Source organism: Carex rostrata, chromosome 24 (assembly GCF_964058835.1).
Source record: "Carex rostrata chromosome 24, lpCarRost1.2, whole genome shotgun sequence".
Taxonomy (NCBI): Eukaryota; Viridiplantae; Streptophyta; class Magnoliopsida; order Poales; family Cyperaceae; genus Carex; species Carex rostrata.
The window spans coordinates 2120898-2145041 of NC_135941.1; the positions used below are offsets into that span (position 1 = coordinate 2120898).

The following is a 24144-nucleotide window of genomic DNA, read 5'->3' on the forward strand; positions in this document are numbered from 1 at the left end:
TGTAACTTAAACATTTTGTGTTTTGGTACATCCATTTGATATTTTTGGTACCCATTGTTGAAGAGTGTCCAAATTATAAAAAAAAAATAAACTCGTAAATGTATTGTCCATAATTTGAGTTGCTGTAGATCTGGTTCAAACTGCAAGTTGTTTGGTCATCAATAATAGAGCTATGAAAGACTAAACTGTTAAAAGTTTCATACGTTTCAAGGTGTCGGCAAACACCTTATTAATTGGAATTCGTTTTGTCACTAATAATTTTTTTATTTCACCTGATCGTTGAAGATTATAAATCAATTGATGAATGACCAACTGATTTGTGAACTGGGCTAAATTTGATGCAATAATGCTAACTGTACCAAATTGAGCAATGCTATAATTGCTCAAAAGATATTATCATGAAAACCTGCATGCAATAAAATGTAGCATCTTTATATCAATGAACATTGTACAGTGATTTTCTTATGTAATTGTACATTAATTATACATCGTTCCAAATTATTCAGGTGACATGATGTCGATTGCCACCCTTCCTCACCACTTTACACTCAAATCTCATCTCACACTTGAAAACCCATCAAGTGGTATCAAAACCAGCTCCACGGTCACTTTTGCTCACTCACTCCCAAATCTACCAACCCTAAGACTCTCCAACCGATCAACCATTCGCACACATGCCACATATAAAATCAAATTGTTCTGCCCAGATGGGACAGAGCATGAATTTGATGCACCAGATGACACCTACATACTAGAGGCAGCTGAGAATGCTGGGGTGGAGTTGCCTTTCTCCTGCCGTGCCGGGTCATGCTCCACTTGTGCTGGTCAACTCCAATCGGGCGAGGTTGACCAATCGGAGGGATCTTTTTTGGATGATACTCAGATGGAACAGGGATATGTGCTGACATGTATTTCCTATCCTAGGGCTGATTGTGTTATTCACACTCATAAGGAAGAGGAACTCTATTAAAAAAAATTAATGTTTTCTTAGGCTAAATTCCTTATTTGTTGTTTATGGGTGCAATTTTCTTTCGTTCTCGGAAATAAGATTTATTTTGAACATGTATTAGATTGCTATATAAGTATGTTATAATATACTGGATTTAAATCCCCCTAGTCATTTGGAGGCTACAGGTGTCCCTGGTATGGCACTCGTTTAATGGAACTGTTATATCTATTTGATTGTGTTCAGCACTGTATGTTTCTTGTGATTTCGTTTGTTTGATGTTATGTGCCGTGATACCACTTTAATTCAATGTTACTGCTAATTCCAGTTGAATTCCTTTTTGCTTGTTATATCAATGCCAATTTGGAGTGTCACTGGTTTCAGATTTTGTATGTGGAATTTCTGATGTCATTGGTAGTTGTACAGATATTATATGCATAATTTCTGAAAATGCACATTGTATTTTCTTTTGCTTGTATTTTGGGTTTTAGGTGTTATGCGAGTTATATTTCTTTTCCGGTATATATTTGCGAGACTATACCTGATTTTGTGTTTACAATAAAAATAAGCAAAAGAAACATTGACTCTTTTCTAAAAAAAGATGGAGATGGAGAGTAGAAGAACAGTGGTGCGAAATGCGAATGAAAATGATAGAGAAATTTCAATAGCATACACATTAAATAAGATGATAATTCAAACCTTTTTTAATATATCTTCATATCAATTACAATTTTGAAGTCAACCATTACAATTATTATTGTTCAATTCCATATAATTTTTTGTATACTCTTATTATGAGTGAGTCTATGGTACTATGCATATTACGATTTGTTACCGTGCTACGGCTCTATATTCGAGTTTTCAAATCCTAACGGTCGATCCGAACCGTTCATCTTGTTCTCCATATTAATATGTGTTTGGAAACCAAATTTTATATTTTTTGAAATTTTTTTACTATTTTTTTAGATTTATTGAAAATCACTGTTTTTGGATGGTCCAGAATTTTCAGATCAAGTGATTTTCTAAATATCTAAAAAAATAGTAAAAAAATTTCAAAAAATGTAAAATTTGGTCTCCAAACACATATTAATATGGAGAACAAGATGAACGGTTCGGATCGACCGTTAGAATTTGAAAACTCAAATATAGAGCCGTAGCACGGTAACAACCCGTGATATGCATAGTACCATAGACTCACTCTACTCTTATTCTATTGACATGATTTGTATTATAAATCTGTAGAATTGGGCCTTGAAATTTCTCATGTTAGCATGTCTAAGTATTACTGGCCCCTTGATCTGAACAAGCAAGGCAAGCCTTGTAATTGTGAAACGATCCCGATTGTACTTTCCGGGCGCAATCTTAATGGGCCCCCTTGATCGTAATTTTAGAGCCCATAATTTCATCTTAAATTTTTTATACCTAATTATTACGGGTTAATGGATACTCGTATAGATTAATCAGTTACATAATGTCGTAACTCGTAAGATTACCAGTAAGCACAGCGATGGATATTTTTTCTTCTTTTTTCATGTCATTTTTTTAAGATAATCCAAAAGAAGAAAAAGAGCAAAATATTCATGCTAATTCTGACCTAATTGTATCATACAATTCATGTGTTATAATAAGAGCATAACATTTCGTAAAAGAACCAGAAATATCTTAACTTTTAAGTACAGCTCAAATCTGAAAAAGATTGGTGCGGTCGCTTTTTCTCCATGGGTCTCACCCACATGGACATGGTCCGATAATTTTGTTCCAACTGCTTTTATTGTCTGTGCATAGTCGGATCCACGAGTTTTATTTTCTATTTATCTTCATGTATTGTTGCGCCAACCACACGTTTAAGAAAGAAGAAAACCTTTTAGATAATCTCACCTAATTAGCTTTTAAGGACTATAATTAGATACGCTGTACCAAAATAAGTTTTGTTTATTTTGTAAATTAAACTTTAGGTCATATTATTTAATAGCGAATCAAATTTGTAAAGAGGTCTTTTTACAAGCTGTGTTACGATGCGGCAAGTTCTAATTTTTATTCAATGTTTTTGGAAACATAAATATTGATGTTTTTTTTTTCCAACAATAATGCAATGCGTGTCATACACAAAGAATGACACGGATTTAGAAGTGTCCGTGCAATATTTAGTATAATTAAGAAACTACAAACATGTGTGGAATGTAGGCTGATTTCAAATATATTTGTCAGAGAGAAATAACATTAAAAAGTTCAAACAGTCAATATAAATTATTAAAATAAGTTTTATATGAAATTGTATTTGGAGATCAAATTTAATTTTGTTAGAATTATGTTATTATTTTTTAGATAGATAAAAAATTACTACTTTTGGATAACTTTGAAATTTTAGATTTAGTGATTTTCTACCTATCTAAAAAATAGTAAACAAAATAAAATTATAAAATTTGGTTTTCTAAATATATTTTTCATGTGAAAAACTGAAAATTATATTTAGTGTTCAGATTTTGAAATATAAAAGTAGAAATATGAATCTATAGTACAAATCGATCCATCATATGCATTTTTTCACTCTTTAAATTAAGCCGAGACATTTAATTGTCATCTTTATCTCAAAAAATATTGTTAACACATGATGATCATACTTTCTACTGAATTCATAATTAAAATTTGTATTCTAAATGAGAAAGTGAATGATTTTAATTGTTTTAATATCTCAAGGAACATATATACGTTTAAAGTATTATATTTAGAGTATATTTGTACAATATATATATATATATATATATATATATATATAATATGTTGAAAGAACAACGACAGGTTGCAGTAATATTTGTCTGTTGATTTTGTTTCAATGGTCTTGTATTATATCAAATGAACTCAAATATATCTAATTTTAAAAAAAATACTCCATGTGAATAAGATAAATAAATTGGATTTAGTTTTTAAAATTGAAAATTTGAAGTATTAATGAAATAAATATGTCCTGTTGATTTTGTGTCTGTGGTCCTGCAGTAAACTTCTGCCTTATAAAACCAAAGAAAAAGAGTACAAGGATTTTCACAAGAGAAACAAAAGCGAAAAATATTAACAAAAGCATCATAAAAAAATTAAAAAAAATAGTGGGAAATGAAATATTTGTTTCCATTGTGTTGTTGGTTTGCTGACTTCCAAACTCAGACTCCAAAAAAATCGGCTCAAACGATCACATTTTATAATGTTTCAAATTTGATATATAATAAACTGTATCTAGATCATGATGTCATGTGTCATAATACATCTGAACTGTATAAATATATATTTAATTGAGCGAGGCTACGGTAGTATGCATAACGCACTTTGATCTGTATGATAACTGTATATATATATTTTTAATTATTTTTAAAGTCCGAACACATGATTTTTATATAAAAATATGTCTGATCCTCAAATTTTACATTTTCTTTTTTACCTTTTTACTATTATTTTAGATTGGTACAAATTACTTTAATAGTAAAAAGTTTCTAATCTACATATTTTAAACTATTCGAAAGTAATGATTTCTACCTATATAAATTAATAGTAAAAAGTTTCTAATAAAATTTGGTTCAAAATATATTTTTATATAGAGATTAAGAGTAATGAATCGAATCAACTATTTAGATAAAATGAAGATATGAATCCGTAGTACAGATCAAAGTCCGTTATGCATAGTACTCTAGCCTCTCTCTTTATAATTTTTTTTTTTTTAACTTTTAATAGCAATCTGATAAGTTGTCATCAAATAAATTATTTTTTATTCAAAGAGTCGGTACACTTCAAATCCTTTAATATTATTTTCAAAAATTAAATTTACATCTCTTTTCAAAAAAGACAAAAACTCTTAATCACTACACTGTTTCTGCAATTTTCAATCAAATTATTGTTAATCTAAGTTATCTTACTTTATGTGGCCGGTTATCAAATCTAATTTTATTATCTATTCGTTTGCCAACTTACCCATTGTTTCCAATCGTTTACCGAAAGAAGACAAAATATTGGCGAGAATTTGTTAACAGATAGGCCGACATTTTTATTTTTACTCCATTAAAAAATCATTTTAATAATAATAACCAAATTTTAGCAACAATTTTAAAAATATTTCACCCGTGAAAATTTTCCAAGGCTGAAATTTTAATTCTCATTTTTTTTTATAAAACAGAAATTTGTTTTTATTTTTTATTTTTTGTATTGAAATATTAGAAATGTTGGACATATTTCTTTGAAAATAGATGGAATACAATATAATTTGATTTATTAGAAAGAATGTAACAAATAACCCGGATTAATATTTTTCAGGTCGGATTTTTCGCGGCTGTAAGAAAAATTAATATATTTCTGTATGTGTTATTGGAAAAAAATAAAAATGCTTAGATTTTGAGTTATTGATCCCGGTTCAAAAGTCACTTCTATGTAATCTAGAAAATATTGTGATCCTTCTAGGACATTTAATTTATAAAAAGTTGTATCTATTTTGAGATTTTTTTTTTAATAATAATTATTAAATAACTTAAAGTTTTTTTTTTCAAAAATAGATACAACTTTCCATAAATTAAATGTCCTAGAAGGATCACAATATTTTCTAGATTACATAGAAGTGACTTTTGAACCGGGATCAATAACTCAGAATCTAAGCATTTTTATTTTTTTCCAATAACACATACAGAAATATATTAATTTTTTTACAACCGCGAAAAATCTGACCTGAAAAATATTGATCCGAGTTATTTGTTACAGTCTTTCTAATAAATCAAATTATATTGTATTCCATCTATTTTCAAAGAAATATATCCAACATTTCTAATATTTCAATACAAAAAATAAAAAATAAAAACAAATTTCTGTTTTATAAAAAAAAATGAAAATTAAAATTCTAGTCCGTGGAAAATTTCCACGGATGGGGTATTTTTAAAATTGTTACTAAACTTTGGTTATTATTATTAAAATATTTTTTTAATGAGGTAAAAATAAAAATGTCGGACAGATAAGCAAGGAAAGAAGAATACTTGATTCTCTTCCTTGAATGAATTCGTATCCTCTGAGATATCTCAAACTTTGCGTGACTTTAAGGAAAATCCCAGCCGTTTAAATACGTTCTACACGAATCTGAAAGCACACATAATACTGACCCGTGCATCACCCCCGAATAGGCACCGGACACGTCGGTCACGCAAAAGTTGAGATATCTCAGAGGATACGCACTCGCTCGTTTGGCAAGTAGGTCCATGGTGAAGGTGAGATGACGTCAAAGACATTGGCAGCTGAACGACTTTCTTTGTCTGCGCACGTGTGAGATGTGACATGATGGCTGCTTGCACGCGCTTCTTCTTCTTCTTCGGATCGTGCCTCAGTGCATATGAATGACGAATCGGATACTGGAACCAATGAAATTATTTGACAAGTATCTCACGAAATTTGTTGCATCACTTTCAGATTTCATGATGAAAAATAAGGAGACCAAATTGCGGCTTATTAAGGAGGTAGCCGAGAATGAGTCAAGCTGATTTGTTTATAATATTTATGTAATTCGGCTACGGATTCAGACATTTCAATAAACACTGAGTTTATATTAATGGATGGATTATATGTGAAATCTCATTATTCTCATGTGCATAATATACATATTAGTCTTACTAATGAACGACAATTGTAACTATTGTCAAAGTAATCGAGACAATTATCTACATAAAAATCGAGCAGAAATTTAATTTTTTAATTCTTATCTCCATTCTATTATTAAGCACGTTGGGTGGCCGATTCTCCAACGGTTACGATTAAAAGATAAAACTTCAGATTAGATCTCAGCCATCTAATTGCTTAATATGTCTTGTTTTGATTAAATGCATATGTTTTATGTATAGAAGTCTAAATTTAGTTAAAAACATACTCAGTACATGTTCTGTCATACGATACATTACAATTAAAATTGAATAAACTCTGAAATTTAGCGAATTATTTATTTGTTTCCATATTTCTCATCTTCAATTAAGAAGACTCCACCTTCCATTTTATTATTTCTTTGTTTCCTTACTTCTTATTCGTTTCTATACGGATCACAATGGAAATTTTTTTTTTATATTTCCTTTTTTTTTTTTTTTGTTTCTATACATATTGTTGTGGGCAATTTAGAATATATTTTCAATATAAAATATATCAATGTGTGTGTGTGTATTCTAAATTGGAAACAAATTAAAGAAGAAGAAGAATATAAATTGCAATGTGTGTGTGAATATATATTTCTCTTATAATATGTATGTGTGTGTGTATATATATCCTATACATACACACGATAACACTTTTTATTTATATTTTTTGATATCATATTATATGTCGATATTGAATTGTTGTATGATATTTGATTTTAGATTTGAATCGAGCTATTATTTGATATCATTGGAACTTAAAAAAATAAAGAATCATCACATCATCAAATTGTTATCAGAGATCATGATTAAAGTTAATTAAAAATACATAATCATATAAATTTTTTATTAACATGTGTCTTAATTTTTGGATAATTATTATTTTCATTGATATATTTTTTTCTTCTTATAATATGTCTTCGTTGCAACGCACGGGTATAATACTAGTTTATATACACACACACATGTACAAAGTCAGATTTTCAAGTTATTGAGATTAAACATGAATATGGATCAATTATATAAAATATATAAATGTAAGTTAATTAATTTTACAGTATCAGTAGTATTTTACTTTAAACTATATAGAAGATTATGTATTAATATATGAATTTTATAATTTAATGAGGATCAATTGAATATATACATCTCCTTTATGTGCACCTAACTAATATTACAAGCCGAAAGAATTTAGTTATTAAATTGAGACAAATACTCTAAAAAATACAATGTGAAAAAAAAATATAATAGTTTCAACAAATGATCACTAAATAAAGTAATTAGTTTCATAACATGTGATTAAATTTGAGAATTGATGAACACTTACTAGTAAAAAATTAAATAATTTCCAATCATATGATTAAATTTGAGAATAATTAATGGTTAATCTAATGATTAAAAATGACTGATAATTTGACAATTTTTAAAGATCTTAAAGTTCGGCCATCTTTACAAAACATTAATTGAACTTTATACAAATATACTTTATAGTTTTGTTCTTACAACTTCATCTATGTAAGCAGATTCATGATTTCTGCTATGGAAGTACATAAATTAGATTCAAATAACTTATCGAGTTCAAGTCCATTAACTTTCTTTTATATATTGAAGTACTAAAAACTAGAAACAAAATTAATTTTCAGAAGGGACAAATTAATTCAGACCTATTAAATCATATTTAATAGTTGCTTTTGCATATCCAAAGGGGTACCGTTAATCCCCAATTAATTCATGCAGACATTTTTATCTAATGAATAATAGAGTTAGACACATCACACATTACAAAGATGACTTTGGTTAATCCTAACGGGAATGACGAAAGCAAGTTCGTTCATTATTTTTCCTTTTCAACCCTTCACACTAACGAAGACAAAAAAAAGACTCTTCATACATTAAAAGAGTTTCGATTTTGCGTTTGACGACAATGACGGGCACAATCGTAAAATTAATCTAATGCAGAGATTATTTGAAATTCAGCTAAAATACAAACCGTTTTATATTAGACGTTCTCTATTTTTTTTTTAGACCCTGATAACAATCCCCACAGATCTATCCCCGCAAAAAACCCCGCACAAACTGCCAAAAATATCATGGGGGGGACCGCCCAGTCATTAATGCTCCGCAGAAACTGTTAGTATTTAACTTGAAGCATCAAAGTATTTATCTTGAATTCGCAAAGTATTAATCCCTATGCAATGATCTCTATTTAGGAAAGAATAAATCAACCCATGAGTTGTCCCCGCACAAAATTTCTTTTTTTTTTGAATCGTCCCCGCACAACTGGGGACCATTAAATAAGCAATCCCCTCATAAATACTTGCCATTTATCCCCGCATAAATTTTCCTTTTTTTTTCTGAATTGTCCCCGCAAAACTGGGGACCATTAAATAAACAATCCCCTCACCCAATGATAAATACTTCTCAGACATAAGGATAAATACTTTATGATACATTGATAAATACTATATGTTACATGGATAAATACTTATCAGACATAATTGCAACTTTTAGTACAATATCAATGATAAATACTTCTCAGACATAAGCATAAATACTTTATGATATATGGATAAATACTATATGTTACATGGATAAATACTTCTCAGACATAATTGCAACTTACAGTAAAACATCTGTGACAATGATAAATACTTCCCATATATAATCGTAAATACTTGTCAGAACAACAATAAATACTTTCTTGAACTTTGTTCTTGAACTTGTCAATAAGTAATGTTTAATCAAATCAAAGTATTATCATGTCAGGGACAATGATAAATACTTCTCAGACATAAGGATAAATACTTGTCAGAACAATGATAAATACTTTCTTGAACATCAATAAACAGATTAATATTTATTAGCGGGAATTGTTATTAAAGGATAGTATAATTAATGCGTGAATTGTTATTAGATGACAATATAATTAATGTTGGGATTGTTAATTAATGCGGGGATTGTTATTAAATGGCAGTAATTAATGCGGGGATAAATGGAAATTTTTAGAGGAATTAGTGCGGGGATAAAATGCAATTAAGGGAGTTAATTTGGAGAGAGAGAGTGCGGGGTTAAATGGGGGGACAGGGTTGAGGGGATTGTTATAATTATTCTTTTTTTTTTTATCAAATGTAACAGTTAAATATTTTAAAAGGTGCATATATACTTTCTATAAAAAAAAATGTGGCATAATTTTATTCAAGCATCGTGCAACAGCCACCATATATTATATATATCCGAAGCTGAACACTACGATCTTTATTTTATGCTCTCAAGCAATTAAACACACCAAAAATTGATACTTTTCTTGTTTATAGATTATATATAGAGGAGGATTCAAATGCCTCCATATTTGTACTTTCACCATGTCTCCATTTTTAAAAATGTTAACAATTTAAAATTTAAAATTTAAAAGTCAAAATAAAACCGTTGGTTATGATCTATGCTATTTTATCTATGCATATGTAAAAAATTATGACATTTCAATTTTATTTTGATTGTCATCAAGAGCTTGTAAAAAACGCACTAATGTGGATGATTTCTAGACGTTTATTTTTGAACCTATTGATGCGCAAAAAAACAAAATTGAAATGTCATAATTTTTTATAAGTTCATAGATAAAATAACATAGATCACATCTAACGGTTTTATTTTGATTTTTATGTTTTAAATATTGAGTTATTAAAGTTTTAAAAAATAAAAGTATGGTGGAGGCACAAAAAATAGAGACATTTGAACCTCCTCTTATATACAACATTAAATTAATTTATCATGTAATTGGATTACTTGCATGTCTTTTCTTCACAACATCTCTAAATGTCACGTAACAGTGGACGCGGCGGTTGAACAACAAAAGGATTTGGAGAAGATCTCTGCGGCTGGATAAGCTTTGTAATATAATTAAGTAGCTCTTGTTGGTTCACCTTTCCTTTGACTCCAATCATTTAATACATTTCTTTCTTGCTTCAAAGGTTTAGCCACCTACAATCTTCTACTTAAGTTTTAATTCATTTCAACAAGCTAAATTAGCCGCCTTTTTTCTTGTAACGGTTACTATCAGTCACCCCAATTTTTTCTTTAAAAAAAAAGAGAAATTAGCCGCCTTTTACATTGTAGAGACCAAAGGTTCATATTACGATTTTTTAATTTAGAAATTTAAAACTAAATTTTTGGAATAAAGACTGGTTGATTTTTTTTCTTCAAAAAATAGATAGAACCACAATAATAGCAGATTAAAAAAAAATAGAACTAATTTAAATGATTCTAAGAAAACAAGCACAAAATATTTGCATTTGACAAAAAAAAACAAAACAAATATTGGGTTGTTGTCCTACTCTGAAATTTTTTTTGGCCTATTCTGTGAAGTCCAAATTTCCCAATGCATAATGCAATTTGTAGTTTTCGAATTTGTACTTTAATATTTTGATGAAATTTGAATTGTTAATAATGTCGATCTCTAATCAAATCTTGGCTATGCTACTGGCTGCAGTTCGAGCGTGAATTCCAGCCACATATTTGTTCGAGAGTGAGTCTATGGTACTATGCATATCACGGTTTGTTACTATGCTACGGCTCTATATTCGAGTTTTCAAATCCTAACAGTCGATCCAAACCGTTCATCTTGTTCTCCATATTAATATGTGTTTGGAGACCAAAATTTACATTTTTTGAAATTTGTTTACTATTTTTTTAGATATTTAGAAAATCACTTGATCTGAAAATTCTGGACCATCCAAAAACAGTGATTTTCAATAAATTTAAAAAATAGTAAAAAAAATTCAAAAAATGTAAAATTTGGTCTCCAAACACATATTAATATGGAGAACAAGATGAACGGTTCGGATCGACCGTTAGGATTTGAAAACTCGAATATAGAGCCGTAGCACGGTACCAAATCGTAATATGCATAGTACCATAGACTCACTCTTTGTTCCAAATCTGCTAGAATTGCAACAAAATCTGTATCACTGTTGTAGGGAAAAGAACGGTCTAGATTTAATCTCACTTGGACCAAAAAAAATTTGGTGCCTATTATAGATATATGGAATCTATTTTGAGATTCATGCCAAAGTTAAAGAACAATATGAATTTGATAATATATTCTACCTACGGTACCATACGTAATCTAAATTAACAGCAACATTGGTGCAGTCCCGTCAATTTGTTTTTGGTGGAACCACACCATTTCTATTTTTCAAAGAAAAATATAAATAATTCCATTTTTTAAGATTTGATTTTTTAATTTCTAAATTATAAAAAAAAATCCTATCACGTGTGTTGGAATTTTTTTTGACAAAGAGATCACCTGTAGAAATTTACTTCTATGTTGACATTTACTTGGATCAAAGTATCCGGACTAGCTAGCGTGATATTGGTTTTTTATCATGAAAGAGATAGTGCATGTTAATCAGATTTCCAAGCAGAGTGAACCTAAATTGTCAAAATCACTTCATGTACGTATTGGATTTTGATTTCGATTTTGATGTTCACATCACAAAGATGACTTTAATTGCCTGTTTCAATTTTATCTAAAGATATTTCTTATGTTTGCATCATTGGTTTGGCCGGGTTCGTAAGTTCATGGCAACCGTTATTTTTCAAATTCGAAATAGTGCAATAATTTATTATAGGAGTTCAATACAATAGAAACTAATAACATGTAAAATTAATATTCAGATTATTCATATCAATATTTTTTTTTGTAATTTATTGTGCTTACCCAAATATAACTTGAATGCTGGAATTTTTATGAGCACATAAATAGATGATATGGATTGTATTAATAGTTTTTTTTTTATATTCAAATTATCTAGTTATAAGATAATTATTCTTCACATGAGATGTCGCAAATTTTTGAAACTTGGCTAGAATTTTTTTGTGAATATTTCAAATTAAAAGACTTAATTCTATCTTTTATCTCAAAAAAAAATTAAGATTTTAAATCAACACGCAATAAAGACATCATAATTTTCCTTGCTGATAGCTGCAGGTGTGCAATTTTACTTGAGTTGTATAAAAGAAGTAATTCCCCAATTTGGAACAATTTATATATTTTTATTTTTTGTGGATCGATGATATGCCCGTAGGCCAATTTGGAACAAATTCTTTTGAGTGTTTGACCTTACAAAGTGGGAACAATTGGGAATGCATACCCAAGGGTTTTCCTCAAAAAAAAAAAAAAAAAAAAAGAAAAGAAAAGGGAATGCATACTGCCCCTCATAAATGCTGATTGATGATATCATAAAATTATTTACTGTTTCTTTTAATAGTATTCCTGCTTTCGTCGTGGGAAGAAGCGGGACAACAAATTATATTGAAGTATAATATATCATTTTTCTCATAACCTTATCAGCTTATTGCAAGCACATGTATTTTTTTTGGTTGAAATGAACTTGTGATTATTTAATTCTTCAAACCGAGTAGCTACGCAGCCTACGCTGCTCCGCCGACTTTATTATCTTGGATCCTGTTTTTGTAGGCCGGTAGGAATCCGTATCACCCCAGGTACCTGAGGTGAAAGCCATAAATCTGAACCGTTATTTTTATGTGGAACGAATCTCAAAGCAGACCCCCGCAGTCCCAACCGGTTCCGGATTGAGTTTGGCCCAACTGGAATTAATCTGGAGCGTTCGTTCTTTTAAATTACCCCTCAGGTACCTGGGCGGATAAGCACTCGGCTGGTAGGCTGGTAGCAATCTTATTGAAAGGCTTATAATAATAGTACGGTGGGTCCGTGTGTCAGTGAAGTGGCTCTGAGCACCGCCTCTGTTCACGCGTCAAGGATGATTATCTCTTTCATTTTTTTAATTGTACGAATCTGATCTCTTCCCGTAATGGAAAATTAAATCGAAGCATGTATCTATGTATAATACGTGCAGCGGGTCACTATTCATCATATCACGAAGTTGCCACACGAAGTTTGTATATAAAATATTACAAGAAATCTAGTGATTTTTTTACTGTCGCAGTGGGGAAAGAGCCAAGAAATACAGAGTGTATCCTCTGAGATATCTCATATTTTGCGTGACCGACGTGTCCGGTTCCTATTCGGAGATGGCATAGGGGCAAGTATTATTTGAGCTTTGAGATTTGTGCAAAACGTAGTTGGACTGTTGAGATTTTCTAAAAATTCACTCCCCATATGAGATATCTCAGAGGATGCGAATTCAGAAAGAGTTTCTTACAGCGGGTTCACTGCTCAGGTGTTTCTCCGCTCTCCGTGCAAAGGAAAACAAATAATAACCGAAACCGCAACAGAGATGGCAAGGTCAAAGAAGCCAAATTGAATTAGAACCGCCACGTGTCGGTGAACGGGTCACATTTTTTTCGTTTATATATGCATCGTTCGCATTGAAGGAATAAGACGCGCGATTCTAAACTACCCATATATGTACCTCTCTCGCTAATTAGACGGAGGAATAGAGAGAGAGAAGAGTGAGCGGGAGAGAGATTCACAAAGAAGGAGAGAGAGCGAGAGAGAAATGGGAGGGATCGTATTAGTCTCTCTACTGCTTTGCTTGCTTATCTCAGGTATGCTCACAGCTTTCGTATACAATTCATTAGCTAAGTACAATACTCTGTTTTATTCTCTTCTCCCAATGCTTGTTAAGTTCATTCAATCTTTCTCATTGAACGAAACTTTTGTACATTTTTGGTGGATGAGGCCCCTCAATCTTTCTATGTCTAATGCTTGGCATAGAATGCCTTAGTTTGGTGAACCTAATTATCTGGTTGCTAAGTTGGTACGGTCTTAATTTGTTTTTTCAACAAATCTCACTGTTTTACCATTGTCATTTGTCTCACTTTCTAATTAGTAACACCTCAATGCTTTTCTGATGAGTATATGTTGAATGGAATTAATTTGCTTATCTCTGTTCATTTTGTTAGTTAATTCACTCATTGAAACTCTGTGTGTGTCAATTGGTACTATCTTTTTTGAGTTCTCTTCAATCATTTTTTTAATTTACAAAATTTCAATGAAAACAACAGCCCAATGGATCGAAATAGCATCAGCATTAAAATTCGGGATAAATTACGGCCAGATAGCAAACGACCTCCCGGCTCCTACTCAAGTTGTGAGCCTCCTCCAATCTGTGAATGTGAACAGAGTCAAGTTGTATGATGCCGATCCAAAAGTTCTAAGCGCATTCTCTGGTTCAAATATCGAGTTCATAATCTCAGTTTCTAATGGAAACTTGTCTGCCATGACCGATTCATCTCAGGCCCAAGCTTGGGTTGCTGAATATGTGCAACCCTACATTGCCGGGACCCGCATCACCTGTATCCTTGTAGGAAATGAAGTACTGGCAGGTAAATCTACTACTGAAACACATATATATATATATAATTTTTTTTTTTTTTGAAATAAACCTAAATGGCTAAATGATTGATTGGCTTGATCAATTATGAGACCTAAGAAACTGTACCAAGTATGAATTGACATTTGCCCAACATAAAGTTAGGAAAGAAACTTAGCTCTTCTTAGTTTTAATTGCTATTTCATTATTTAGTAATAATAAGTTGTTAGTTGGAGCAGCCTATCAGACACATAAAATGGCATAAATTATAGTAACCGAGTTAAAAGTTCCATCATTGTGAGATATTTATCAATATAGTCAATTAACTTGGGAAATTAATTAAATGCAGGAGATAGCGCAAGTGACCAGTCGAATCTCCTTCCTGCAATGAAATCAATATACCAAGCACTCACAAATCTCAGCTTACAAAACCAAGTGAATGTATCAACTGCACACAAGCTAGACATTCTAGCAACTAGCTACCCTCCCTCTTCCGGAACCTTTCGAGAAGACCTCGCATCGTACCTTCAACCCATTTTAAACTTTCTTTCACAAATCAATTCACCATTCTTGATCAATGCATATCCTTTTTTCGCATACAGTGGAGATCCAAACAGCATTTCACTTCCCTATGCTTTATTTGAATCCAATGCCGGTCAAATCGACTCAAACACAAACCTAACCTATGATAATATGTTATATGCACAAATCGATGCGGTTTATGCAGCCATGAAGGCAATGGGACACACTGATATTAGTGTAGCAGTTTCTGAAACGGGTTGGCCGTCAAAAGGGGATACAAATGAGATTGGTGCCAGTGTAGAGAATGCTGCGGCATATAACGGGAATTTGCTAAAACGGGTTTCTATGAATCAAGGCACGCCGCATAAACCAGATGTGCCCGTTGATGTGCATGTCTTTGCATTATTTAATGAGAACTCGAAACCCGGAGCCACATCAGAGAGGAATTATGGATTGTACTATCCGAATGGCACACCTGTTTACAATATCGGATTGCAAAATACCGGGTCTACGGGGCCAACTGGGGCATACTTTACTTCATCTTCGCTCGAATCTTCCACTGCAAAGTTGATGGTATATATGTTGAATCATTCTTTTTAAATTCTTAGCATTTGAATGTTCTAAGATTAGTAATTTGGTAGTTTCATTGGGTGAAAGTACTGTTTTTGAAATCCTCAATAGGTCATGGGGTCCATTCAAATTTGAGATAAGAGGTAAAGTGAGAATAGTCCTAGTGCAAAAAAAAAGAAAAAAGAAGAAGAAGTTACCTAATTGGTATGTGCCAAAGGGTTAGGATTAGATTCCACCAAACGTCTAACATCCAATTTTCCCCAAATGTATCTATCTTTACTCCTGTATAATAAATAATGAGGAAAACCATTTATGAAAGTCATCAATCGATTTCAATTCCAGCCTGTTTCATTTCAAGAGGTGATAGAATAAATTGTGCGATCGTATATCAATCTACTAAGCAGATTGTGACACTATATTGTACAAGTTATGAATATATGACTACTTTTTGACTAAGTATGTCGTCAGGATGTTACTTTCTCCAGCTAGACGAGTTGACAAAGTTGATTAAAGCAAACAAAATTAACTAGCCTGTCTAATTAACTCTTCTTTATTTTATTTCTATCAAATGGCAGATTTCGTATGGGATGGGAATTCTTGTGCTAGTGGTGTCTATATTCTTCTAAGGCTTCTCCCACACTTATTCTCCTTGTCATTATTCTTTGCACTCAAAAAAGAAATGTTTGATTGGTGGATGGATGGATGGCTCACGACAGCCAATCATATCGATTTCATGTTCTAGCTACTAACATGTATACTTCATAACTGCTGAGTTCCCCATCATTATACAATATTCAGGTAATTAGGCTATCATTTTCTATACTGTCATCTTTTTGTTTAATATATAATTAATAAGAGAAGGATGTAGATTTTTAAGCATACGGTAGAATAGAGAGGATTAGCCTATAGTAGAATATAGGATTAAGACTAGAATAGAGAAGAATAGAGACTTATTTTTTGAATTTTTTTTTTCTATTTGAGTGTTGTAAATACCTTTTCGGTTATTAATAGAATCATTATTATGCATTCAGGCCTCTAACCTTACAAATAAATAATACAAGAATATGTTATGATTCTACAAATATAAATTATAATTTTACCAGTTGTAGATATTATTGTAAACATTAGGTCTATTTGTAGATATTATTGTAAACATTAGGCTTTGCTAAACATAGGATTTACTTTATCAAAAGGGATTTCCTGGTTCGAAAACTTTATTATGAGCATTTATTCCAAAAGTTCATATCATTATTATTTTATTTACTTCTTTTGAAAAAAAATTCATCTCATTATTATACAAAAAAAGTCCATTTTGGCGGAAGATTCGTACTGGAATGAAGATTGCATGTTTTATTATTCCTGTTAAAGAGCACATTTAAAACAGAGAGCATTGGAAATTTCGTAGAACTGCTTTTCTGTAGAAAGAAAATGATATTCCTGAAACATAAACATCACTGAATCTTATTGAAACCAAATTCGAATTGCATCATTACTTCCCAATCAGAACCAGACTGGTCCATGTAATTAGGTCCCCAGTCTTTTCTTACAAGTTAGCTACATATTTGGCATATCTATCATTTTGTAGTATAGTATGCATATGCAAGCTTAAACCCATCAAGTGAAGTTGTAGGCCATTGTAATTGGAATATTTGTTACTGATAAGTACCTTTCCTGAAAAGGGTCGAATATGACTTTATTTTCAAATGGGCGGTTCTCAATTCACCAATACGTACTGCCAATCTCTTTCTTGTATCATTTAGAATTGGTATATTTGTTCATAGCAATCATGTGATAAAGATTGTTTTGTATATTAGAAAAAAAAAAAAAAACTAATAGAAAAGTTGTATATTCCCTGCTCCATCCAGAGTCCAGACATAACCGTCCCAATTTGATAGTGTGCCTTTTTTTTTAATCTTTGCCTTCTCTGAAGAACAAAGAAAATTCTATTTTTTATTCTCTGTTTTTTATTATTTTCTTAGAACGAAGAAAATATTTAAATATTGCTTCTGCAAAAAGAAATAGTACTATATAGATGTTGACAAATAAAACACAATATACTTCAAGATTTCATTTTTTATTTTTTATTTTTTATTGTTTTATTGCCCTTGATATCATATAAGTAGCATTATCTAGTCTTAATAGACATCAAAAATTGATATTTCATAATAGCTTCATACATGTTTCTATCTTTGCATGGTATTTATTATGAATCCTTTTCTGATTCTTAACCTTAAACTCTTTTGCGGTGCAGATTACAGAGCTGAAAAGATACTTTCTACAGGGGGAGTTATGGTCTGGTTGCGTTATGTATTAGAGTCACTAACCAATAGAATATATTTTTGTTATTTGGTTTATATTTTGATGTTGTTTCGATGATTCATTGATGTAATATAGTTCATAGAATATGATCATTTTTAAAGTTTGCATTCTTTAGTTCTTTCACATAAATTTATTCAGCTTTGCAAAAAACCAAAAGTCTCTGTCCACTGTCCTCTCATAATTAAACTAGCAAAACGAAAAAAAAATTAAAGATTGATTAAAAAAAATGATGTAGTTCAACCACTCTTACCAGAAAAATTAATTATCCAGAGAAAAGACGAAAGAAGAACAGTGATCTGAAAGCAAAATGCTTTATTTAGATGTTCTAACTAACAATCTGAAAACAGAAATTTTTAAATAAGATATAAGACAATTGCTCTGGGATAGTTTTATGACGAAAAGGACTGGTTGCCAACCAAAGCAAGAAATAGGCTGTTGTTAGGCATAGAATAAGTCCAAATCAAAATACTGATCCATAATATTTTCAGTTAATCACTTTCAGCTTTTGAAAAGAAAATGAATCATTTAAAAATTGTAACTTTTATTTGTAAAACTGTGTTTATGTGGTTAATGTAAAAAAGTAAGCTAGTAACAGGTTATTTCTTTTACAAATAAAAGACGAGAAAAAAATGAAAGATACAAAGAAACCTGTAACTCAAATAATTATTGCTTTGTATGACATGTTACAGTTAGCACAGGTCAGGTATGGAGGAGGTCCAAAAATTTACTGTGTTATGAGATAAATATAAAAAAAAGAAAAGAAATTTGGATATGCATTCAAGTTAACGTACCAGTATAAGAATTATCAGATCTCATTTCACCATGAAAGCAACAATTATTGCAAAAAATTAATCACACACTTACGCTAAATATTCAAGAACTTGTAATGTATAATTTTGGATTTAAAACCCGCATCAAACATCTCATCAGAAAACTCTTACCCTTAGAAACATTTTTTTGTCCATGTCAAATATCTAAATAAAAACAGTATATGAATAATCAGATGCCAAGCAGTTTTGTAATTTCCCAAAAAAAAAAAAACATTTATTTTCATTCTTTATAAAATCAGGGATACCCGAAGAAAATACTATCTTTTCTTTCAAAGACCCTCAAATTATACTAAAGGTCACATAATCCGGCTAGAATGCCTTTTCCAAAGATAAAAAGGTCAGTGTTGAAGATTAAAGTTCAACGGCTTTACTCAGAGAACATGAATGTGACAATGAAGGAGACTTGTTGCAAACCTAATCAATAATCATCCATTAGGTCCGACAGGAAGTCCAATTAGAATATTCCTTCCAATAACAAAAAATATGATATTCCTCACACAATTTCAGCTAATCGCCGTAAGTATATTGTTAATTAATAAACGGATAGAACTTACAAGTTACTCCGTTAATCTTCGTATATGAAACTACAACTAACCTGTTGTAATAACTTTTCTTTGTTACAGTTAGCAATAATTCAGCATAGAGGTTCAGACCCTCATGTAATTGATATCACAAGCTAAAAAAACAATTAGTATCCATGCCCAAAACTTGAGAAAAAAATAATTCTGGGTTATGTTTGGTTGTGGAGACTAAACCCCTTACACTTAATCCGTCAAATGAGTAGTAGTAAAATAGAAGTAAGATGGACTAAGAGGTGAGTTAATCCGGAATAAGTTTCTCTCCATGCAGATTAACTTACTCCGCCTATAGGGCCCACTGGCATAGCCAAAGGTTCATTTCTCAACATCTTACTTCTCTAGGTGGATTAATTTAAACCATAACTTAAACTACCAAACGAGGTATAAAATAGGAGTAAAATGGAGTAAATAATTTAATCCTCATTAACTTTACTCCACAACCAAACATGACCTGATAGAATTGTCTGATCACAATTTCCCATGAAAAATTCAACATGGTTAATTTATAGGGATAGGTATATTGCCAACAACAATGTTTGACAACCGTGAGAACAGACAAATAGTGATCAAAATAGAAAGCAAAATTACGAATGTCTTCTCTATATTTCAGATAGATTGTGTATTAAGTTGATTAAAAATTGAGGTTCAGTTTCTTCAACATTTGATCAATGAGAAAGAATTCTAAAATTATACCAAATTTGACACAACCTATCTAAACTAGAGAGAATAAATGTACACATCTCCTTTCCCTACAGAGAATAAATGTACAAATGCATTAGCCATTTTGTTTATGTAAATCATCCAAAAACCTATTATAGGTGGTGATATTGGGTATAAAACCTGCATCCAACATCTCATCCAAAACCTTTTTCCCTTCCTCAGTTCTCCCTTCTTTTGCAAAACCCCTCACAACTATACTAAATGTGACACCATCTGGTTCGAAACCCTTTTCTAAAGCCATTACTCTTAGCCGATTTGCATCTAATGTTCTTCTGATATCACAAAGATCTTCAAATAGACAATTGGTTGTAATTGTATCAGGTGTAAATCCTTCTTTAACCATACTCTCCATTAGTTTACAAGCATCATTTAATCTTCCAGATCTCCTTAGTTCCTCTATTAAAGCAATATAACTTACAACACACAAAGAAGAGTTGCCTCTCTTCTCAGACAATAAATCAAACACATGTAGTGCTTTCTCTATTCCACCCTCTTGACACAGATACTCTACCAATAAATGGCAATTGAAGCCCTCTTTTGGGATAGAATCACTATGCAATAACTCAATTAGTAGATCAGCCGCCTCTTTAGTTCTTCCATTGTAACATAATCCATTAATTAAAATCTCACATGTGACCACAGAAAATTTACAGCCTAGATCAAGCATCTCACGTGCAACCCCAATACCCTCCTTAAACCTCTTCTTTCGAAAGAAACCACTTATGATAGTATTAAAACTAACAACATTAGGTTCACAACCCATGTCTTTCATTTTCCTCAGCCAATCCAATGCCGAATGAATATCGCCCTTCCTAGAACAACTATCTATGATAATATTAAATGTATAGGTATCTGGCCGAACAAAATCTCTCTTAAACATTTTGTCGAACAGATGCAGCACCTTGTCATGCTTTCCCCAATGAACATATGCATGAAGTAAAACATTATATACTGGACTCCCTAGTTTACCATCAACAGAGCGGCACAAATCCGAAAAGGCCACGTCAGCATCTTCTAGCCACCCAGCTCGGCAAAATGCCAAGATGGCAATATGGTAAATCTGTTCGAGGAAAGGACAAGAGAAGATGGAGAAGTCGGTGCAAGGACAAGGGTTTAGTTTGAGATGAGAAAGGAGTACTCGGAGGTGAGACAAGCGGGAAGAGAAGGACAGTGACTGAGACATGTAGAGGTAAGAATGGTGGTCATGGCGAAAGGAAGGTAGAGAAGAGGAAGCCCACATGAAGAGATGGAAGTCATAAGGGGAGAACTTGGGGTGGTAGCGGATGTGGCGGCGAAGGAAATGGGTGAATTTGGAAGGGGTAAGGGAGGAAAGGGAGGGGAGGTGCAGGGAGAGGTAATGGGCGAGTGAGGAATGAGAGGCAGGGGGGAGCGACGAGAGAGGGAGCGAATGGAGGGGAAGAGAGGGGAGGGAAATGGAGGGGACAGAGGCTGGAGGGGATGGGGAAGGTGGCGGAGGAAAGGAGGTGGGGTCCACGAGGTGCTTGTGCTTGGCGATCAGAGATGGAAGAGATTTGAGCAGCCGCTTTGACGACATGACATTGCCCAAGCCAGGGAGAACGCAACGGAGAAGGTTAAGGTGGGGTAAAAGTTTAACAGAGAAGTTTTGGCTTCATGCAGCGCACACCGCATAACTAAAAAATCAAAACAGCGCTGCTGAAGCGGAAAGTACTCAGTTAAGATACTGATTTGTGGTCCCGCATGATTCGTTGATTTATCCAGCGGTGGATCTTGAATTTCTTCCTTGAGACTTATCTTCTAATAGATTTAAAAAACGAGGCCTATGAAATAAGCCCACATCTAGGGATTACTAAATTGTCTGCTAAGCCTAATAGCCCGTCTATGGAATTGAATTCGAACATTATCTGCGCTACGATAATATAAGTTCCTCGAATTTCTTTATGAAGTAAAATATTTAAACAATAAATTTAAACTATTGAAATCTATCTATCTTATGAAAAATCATAATAATTCATAATACAGTGAGGGCCTGTTCAGCTGCTCTTGGGATCATGAGAATTAGTTGGATTTTTGATCCATTGTGATAAAATTCCCTACGTCCGTTCGGATGACCAATTTATTTCCCCTTCGTCCCATTTTATTTCCTATTTTGATTCCCACATCAGTTCAATTGGTTGGGAAAAAAAAAAAGGTAAACTCAGACTTCATTTATTTTTTCCCAAGTCGCTAATCTTCTTTTATATTTGTACTCACTCTCCTCTCTCCATCTAATTCACATGTGTCCTTGAAATTGCAGATTCAGGATATATATATGTTGTCTGCTTCTATTTTATTCTTGCTTGTGGGACTAAATGAAATAAGCATTAAGACCGGATTGTGCCATCTTTTCTAAATTAATCAATAACGAAGTTGCAGAAAAAAAAATGAAAAGTTATGACTATCAGTTTAATTATATTTCTTTGAAACAATAACTATTCCAGTTAACATATTAATCAATAACGATTTCATCTAACAAATTTTGAATATCTAATTATAATCTAAGAATTGAACAAGAAATACTATTTCTAAAGTAACTTTGACCCAAACTTAAAAAAAAATACTGAAAATAAAGTGCTTAATTCAAAAATGTTTTGAAGCAACCTTCTAAATAGTATTAACTATTTCAAGCAAATTTAAAATAATTAATTATCAATTAGTGCTAATTTAAATTTAAATTTAATTTTCGGTGATTGGATAACAAGTTTACGAGCAAAAACATCGTTATAAAGTAATAAGTTTTGTTATGAATTACACTAATAATTATTAATAAGAATAACTGTATTGATATCAAGCATTTTAGAGAGAAAAATAGAATTTCCCACAACTAATCTCACTGTACAATCAAACACCCATTTCAACATTCCTATAATTAATCCCGTTCGTATCCGTACCAGTGGGTTCCCGCTTTTTTAAAAGTGGGTTCCCATCCCCATCAAATCCCATCTCGTGTAATCTCGTGACAAACGAACAGGCCCTGATTGAGAATTCAGAAGGAATAAAAATTAGAGACATTAGGCGTTATCTTGCATGAAGAAAGTGACTTAATTTACACGGCATAAACTTAAGTTTATCAATTAAAATTGAGGAGGGTTAAAATGCACCCTCCCTTTTGTGCTCTTAACGTGCACCTTCTCCTCATATTTTCATTTTCAAAGTTCAAATAGTCGATTCGAACCTTCCAACGTGTTCTTCATATTAAAATGTGCTTGGAGACCAAATTTTATATTTTTTGGAAATTTTTTACTATTTTTATAGAATTTTTGAAAATCATCACTTTGCTATATTTTATTATTATTATTTAGTTTAATTAAAAATTCTGAAAAAAATAGTAAAAATTTTTCAAAAAATGTAAAATTTGGTCTCCAAGTACATTTTAATATGGAGAACATGTTGGAAGGTTCGACTCGACTATTTAAACTTTGAAAATAAAGATATGAAGAGAGGGTGCACGTTAGAAGCACAAAAAGAAAGTAAATTTTAACCCTCCTCATTAAAATTAGATAAATTAAAGTTCAATAACAAATAAACGAATTCTATATAAAGTTTAGTGATATAATCTTTTTTTACCCTCATTCATATTAGAGCCAAAAATGTTGCAACTACATGACATTTTATAAATTTATTTTTTGATTCAAACGTCATAAATTAATTTCTATCCACTACGCTCGTATTACCGTACAACATTTAGAGGTGTCAACGGTACAGTAA

The 24144-nt window shown here is 31.7% G+C and overlaps 2 protein-coding genes and 1 pseudogene across 3 annotated transcripts; 2 read left to right on the plus strand and 1 right to left on the minus strand.

Annotated features, from left to right (window-relative positions):
- Positions 1-514: 514 nt before the first annotated feature.
- On the plus strand, positions 515-970 carry LOC144575262 (ferredoxin, root R-B1 pseudogene; annotated as a pseudogene).
- A 12961-nt stretch (positions 971-13931) lies between these two features.
- LOC144575359 (glucan endo-1,3-beta-glucosidase 14-like) lies at positions 13932-18391 on the plus strand. Of its 2 annotated transcripts, XR_013518416.1 has the most exons (5): positions 13932-14112; positions 14572-14892; positions 15229-15974; positions 16547-16769; positions 18223-18391. XR_013518416.1 is itself a non-coding variant. In XM_078325456.1 (4 exons), exons 1-4 carry the CDS (start codon positions 14064-14066, stop codon positions 16595-16597), a joined length of 1167 nt encoding a protein of 388 aa, XP_078181582.1. In that variant the 5' UTR covers positions 13932-14063; the 3' UTR covers positions 16598-17023. The 2 variants fall into 2 exon arrangements, 1 of the variants encoding a protein (XP_078181582.1); XM_078325456.1 differs by lacking the exon at positions 18223-18391 and having other exon boundaries at positions 16547-17023.
- A 1591-nt stretch (positions 18392-19982) lies between these two features.
- LOC144575908 (pentatricopeptide (PPR) repeat-containing protein) lies at positions 19983-22043 on the minus strand. The gene has a single exon (XM_078326166.1). It carries the CDS (start codon positions 21971-21973, stop codon positions 20474-20476), a length of 1500 nt encoding a protein of 499 aa, XP_078182292.1. The 5' UTR covers positions 21974-22043; the 3' UTR covers positions 19983-20473.
- Positions 22044-24144: the final 2101 nt, after the last annotated feature.

Coding starts and splice junctions, on each gene's coding strand:
- LOC144575359 (XM_078325456.1), top strand. CDS start 14,064: ATGGGAGGGATCGTATTAGTCTCTCTACTGCTTTGCTTGCTTATCTCA. Junction 14,893..15,228: donor AGGAAATGAAGTACTGGCAG/GTAAATCTACTA, acceptor AATTAAATGCAG/GAGATAGCGCAAGTGACCAG. Junction 15,975..16,546: donor CTTCCACTGCAAAGTTGATG/GTATATATGTTG, acceptor ATCAAATGGCAG/ATTTCGTATGGGATGGGAAT.
- LOC144575908 (XM_078326166.1), bottom strand. CDS start 21,973: ATGTCGTCAAAGCGGCTGCTCAAATCTCTTCCATCTCTGATCGCCAAG.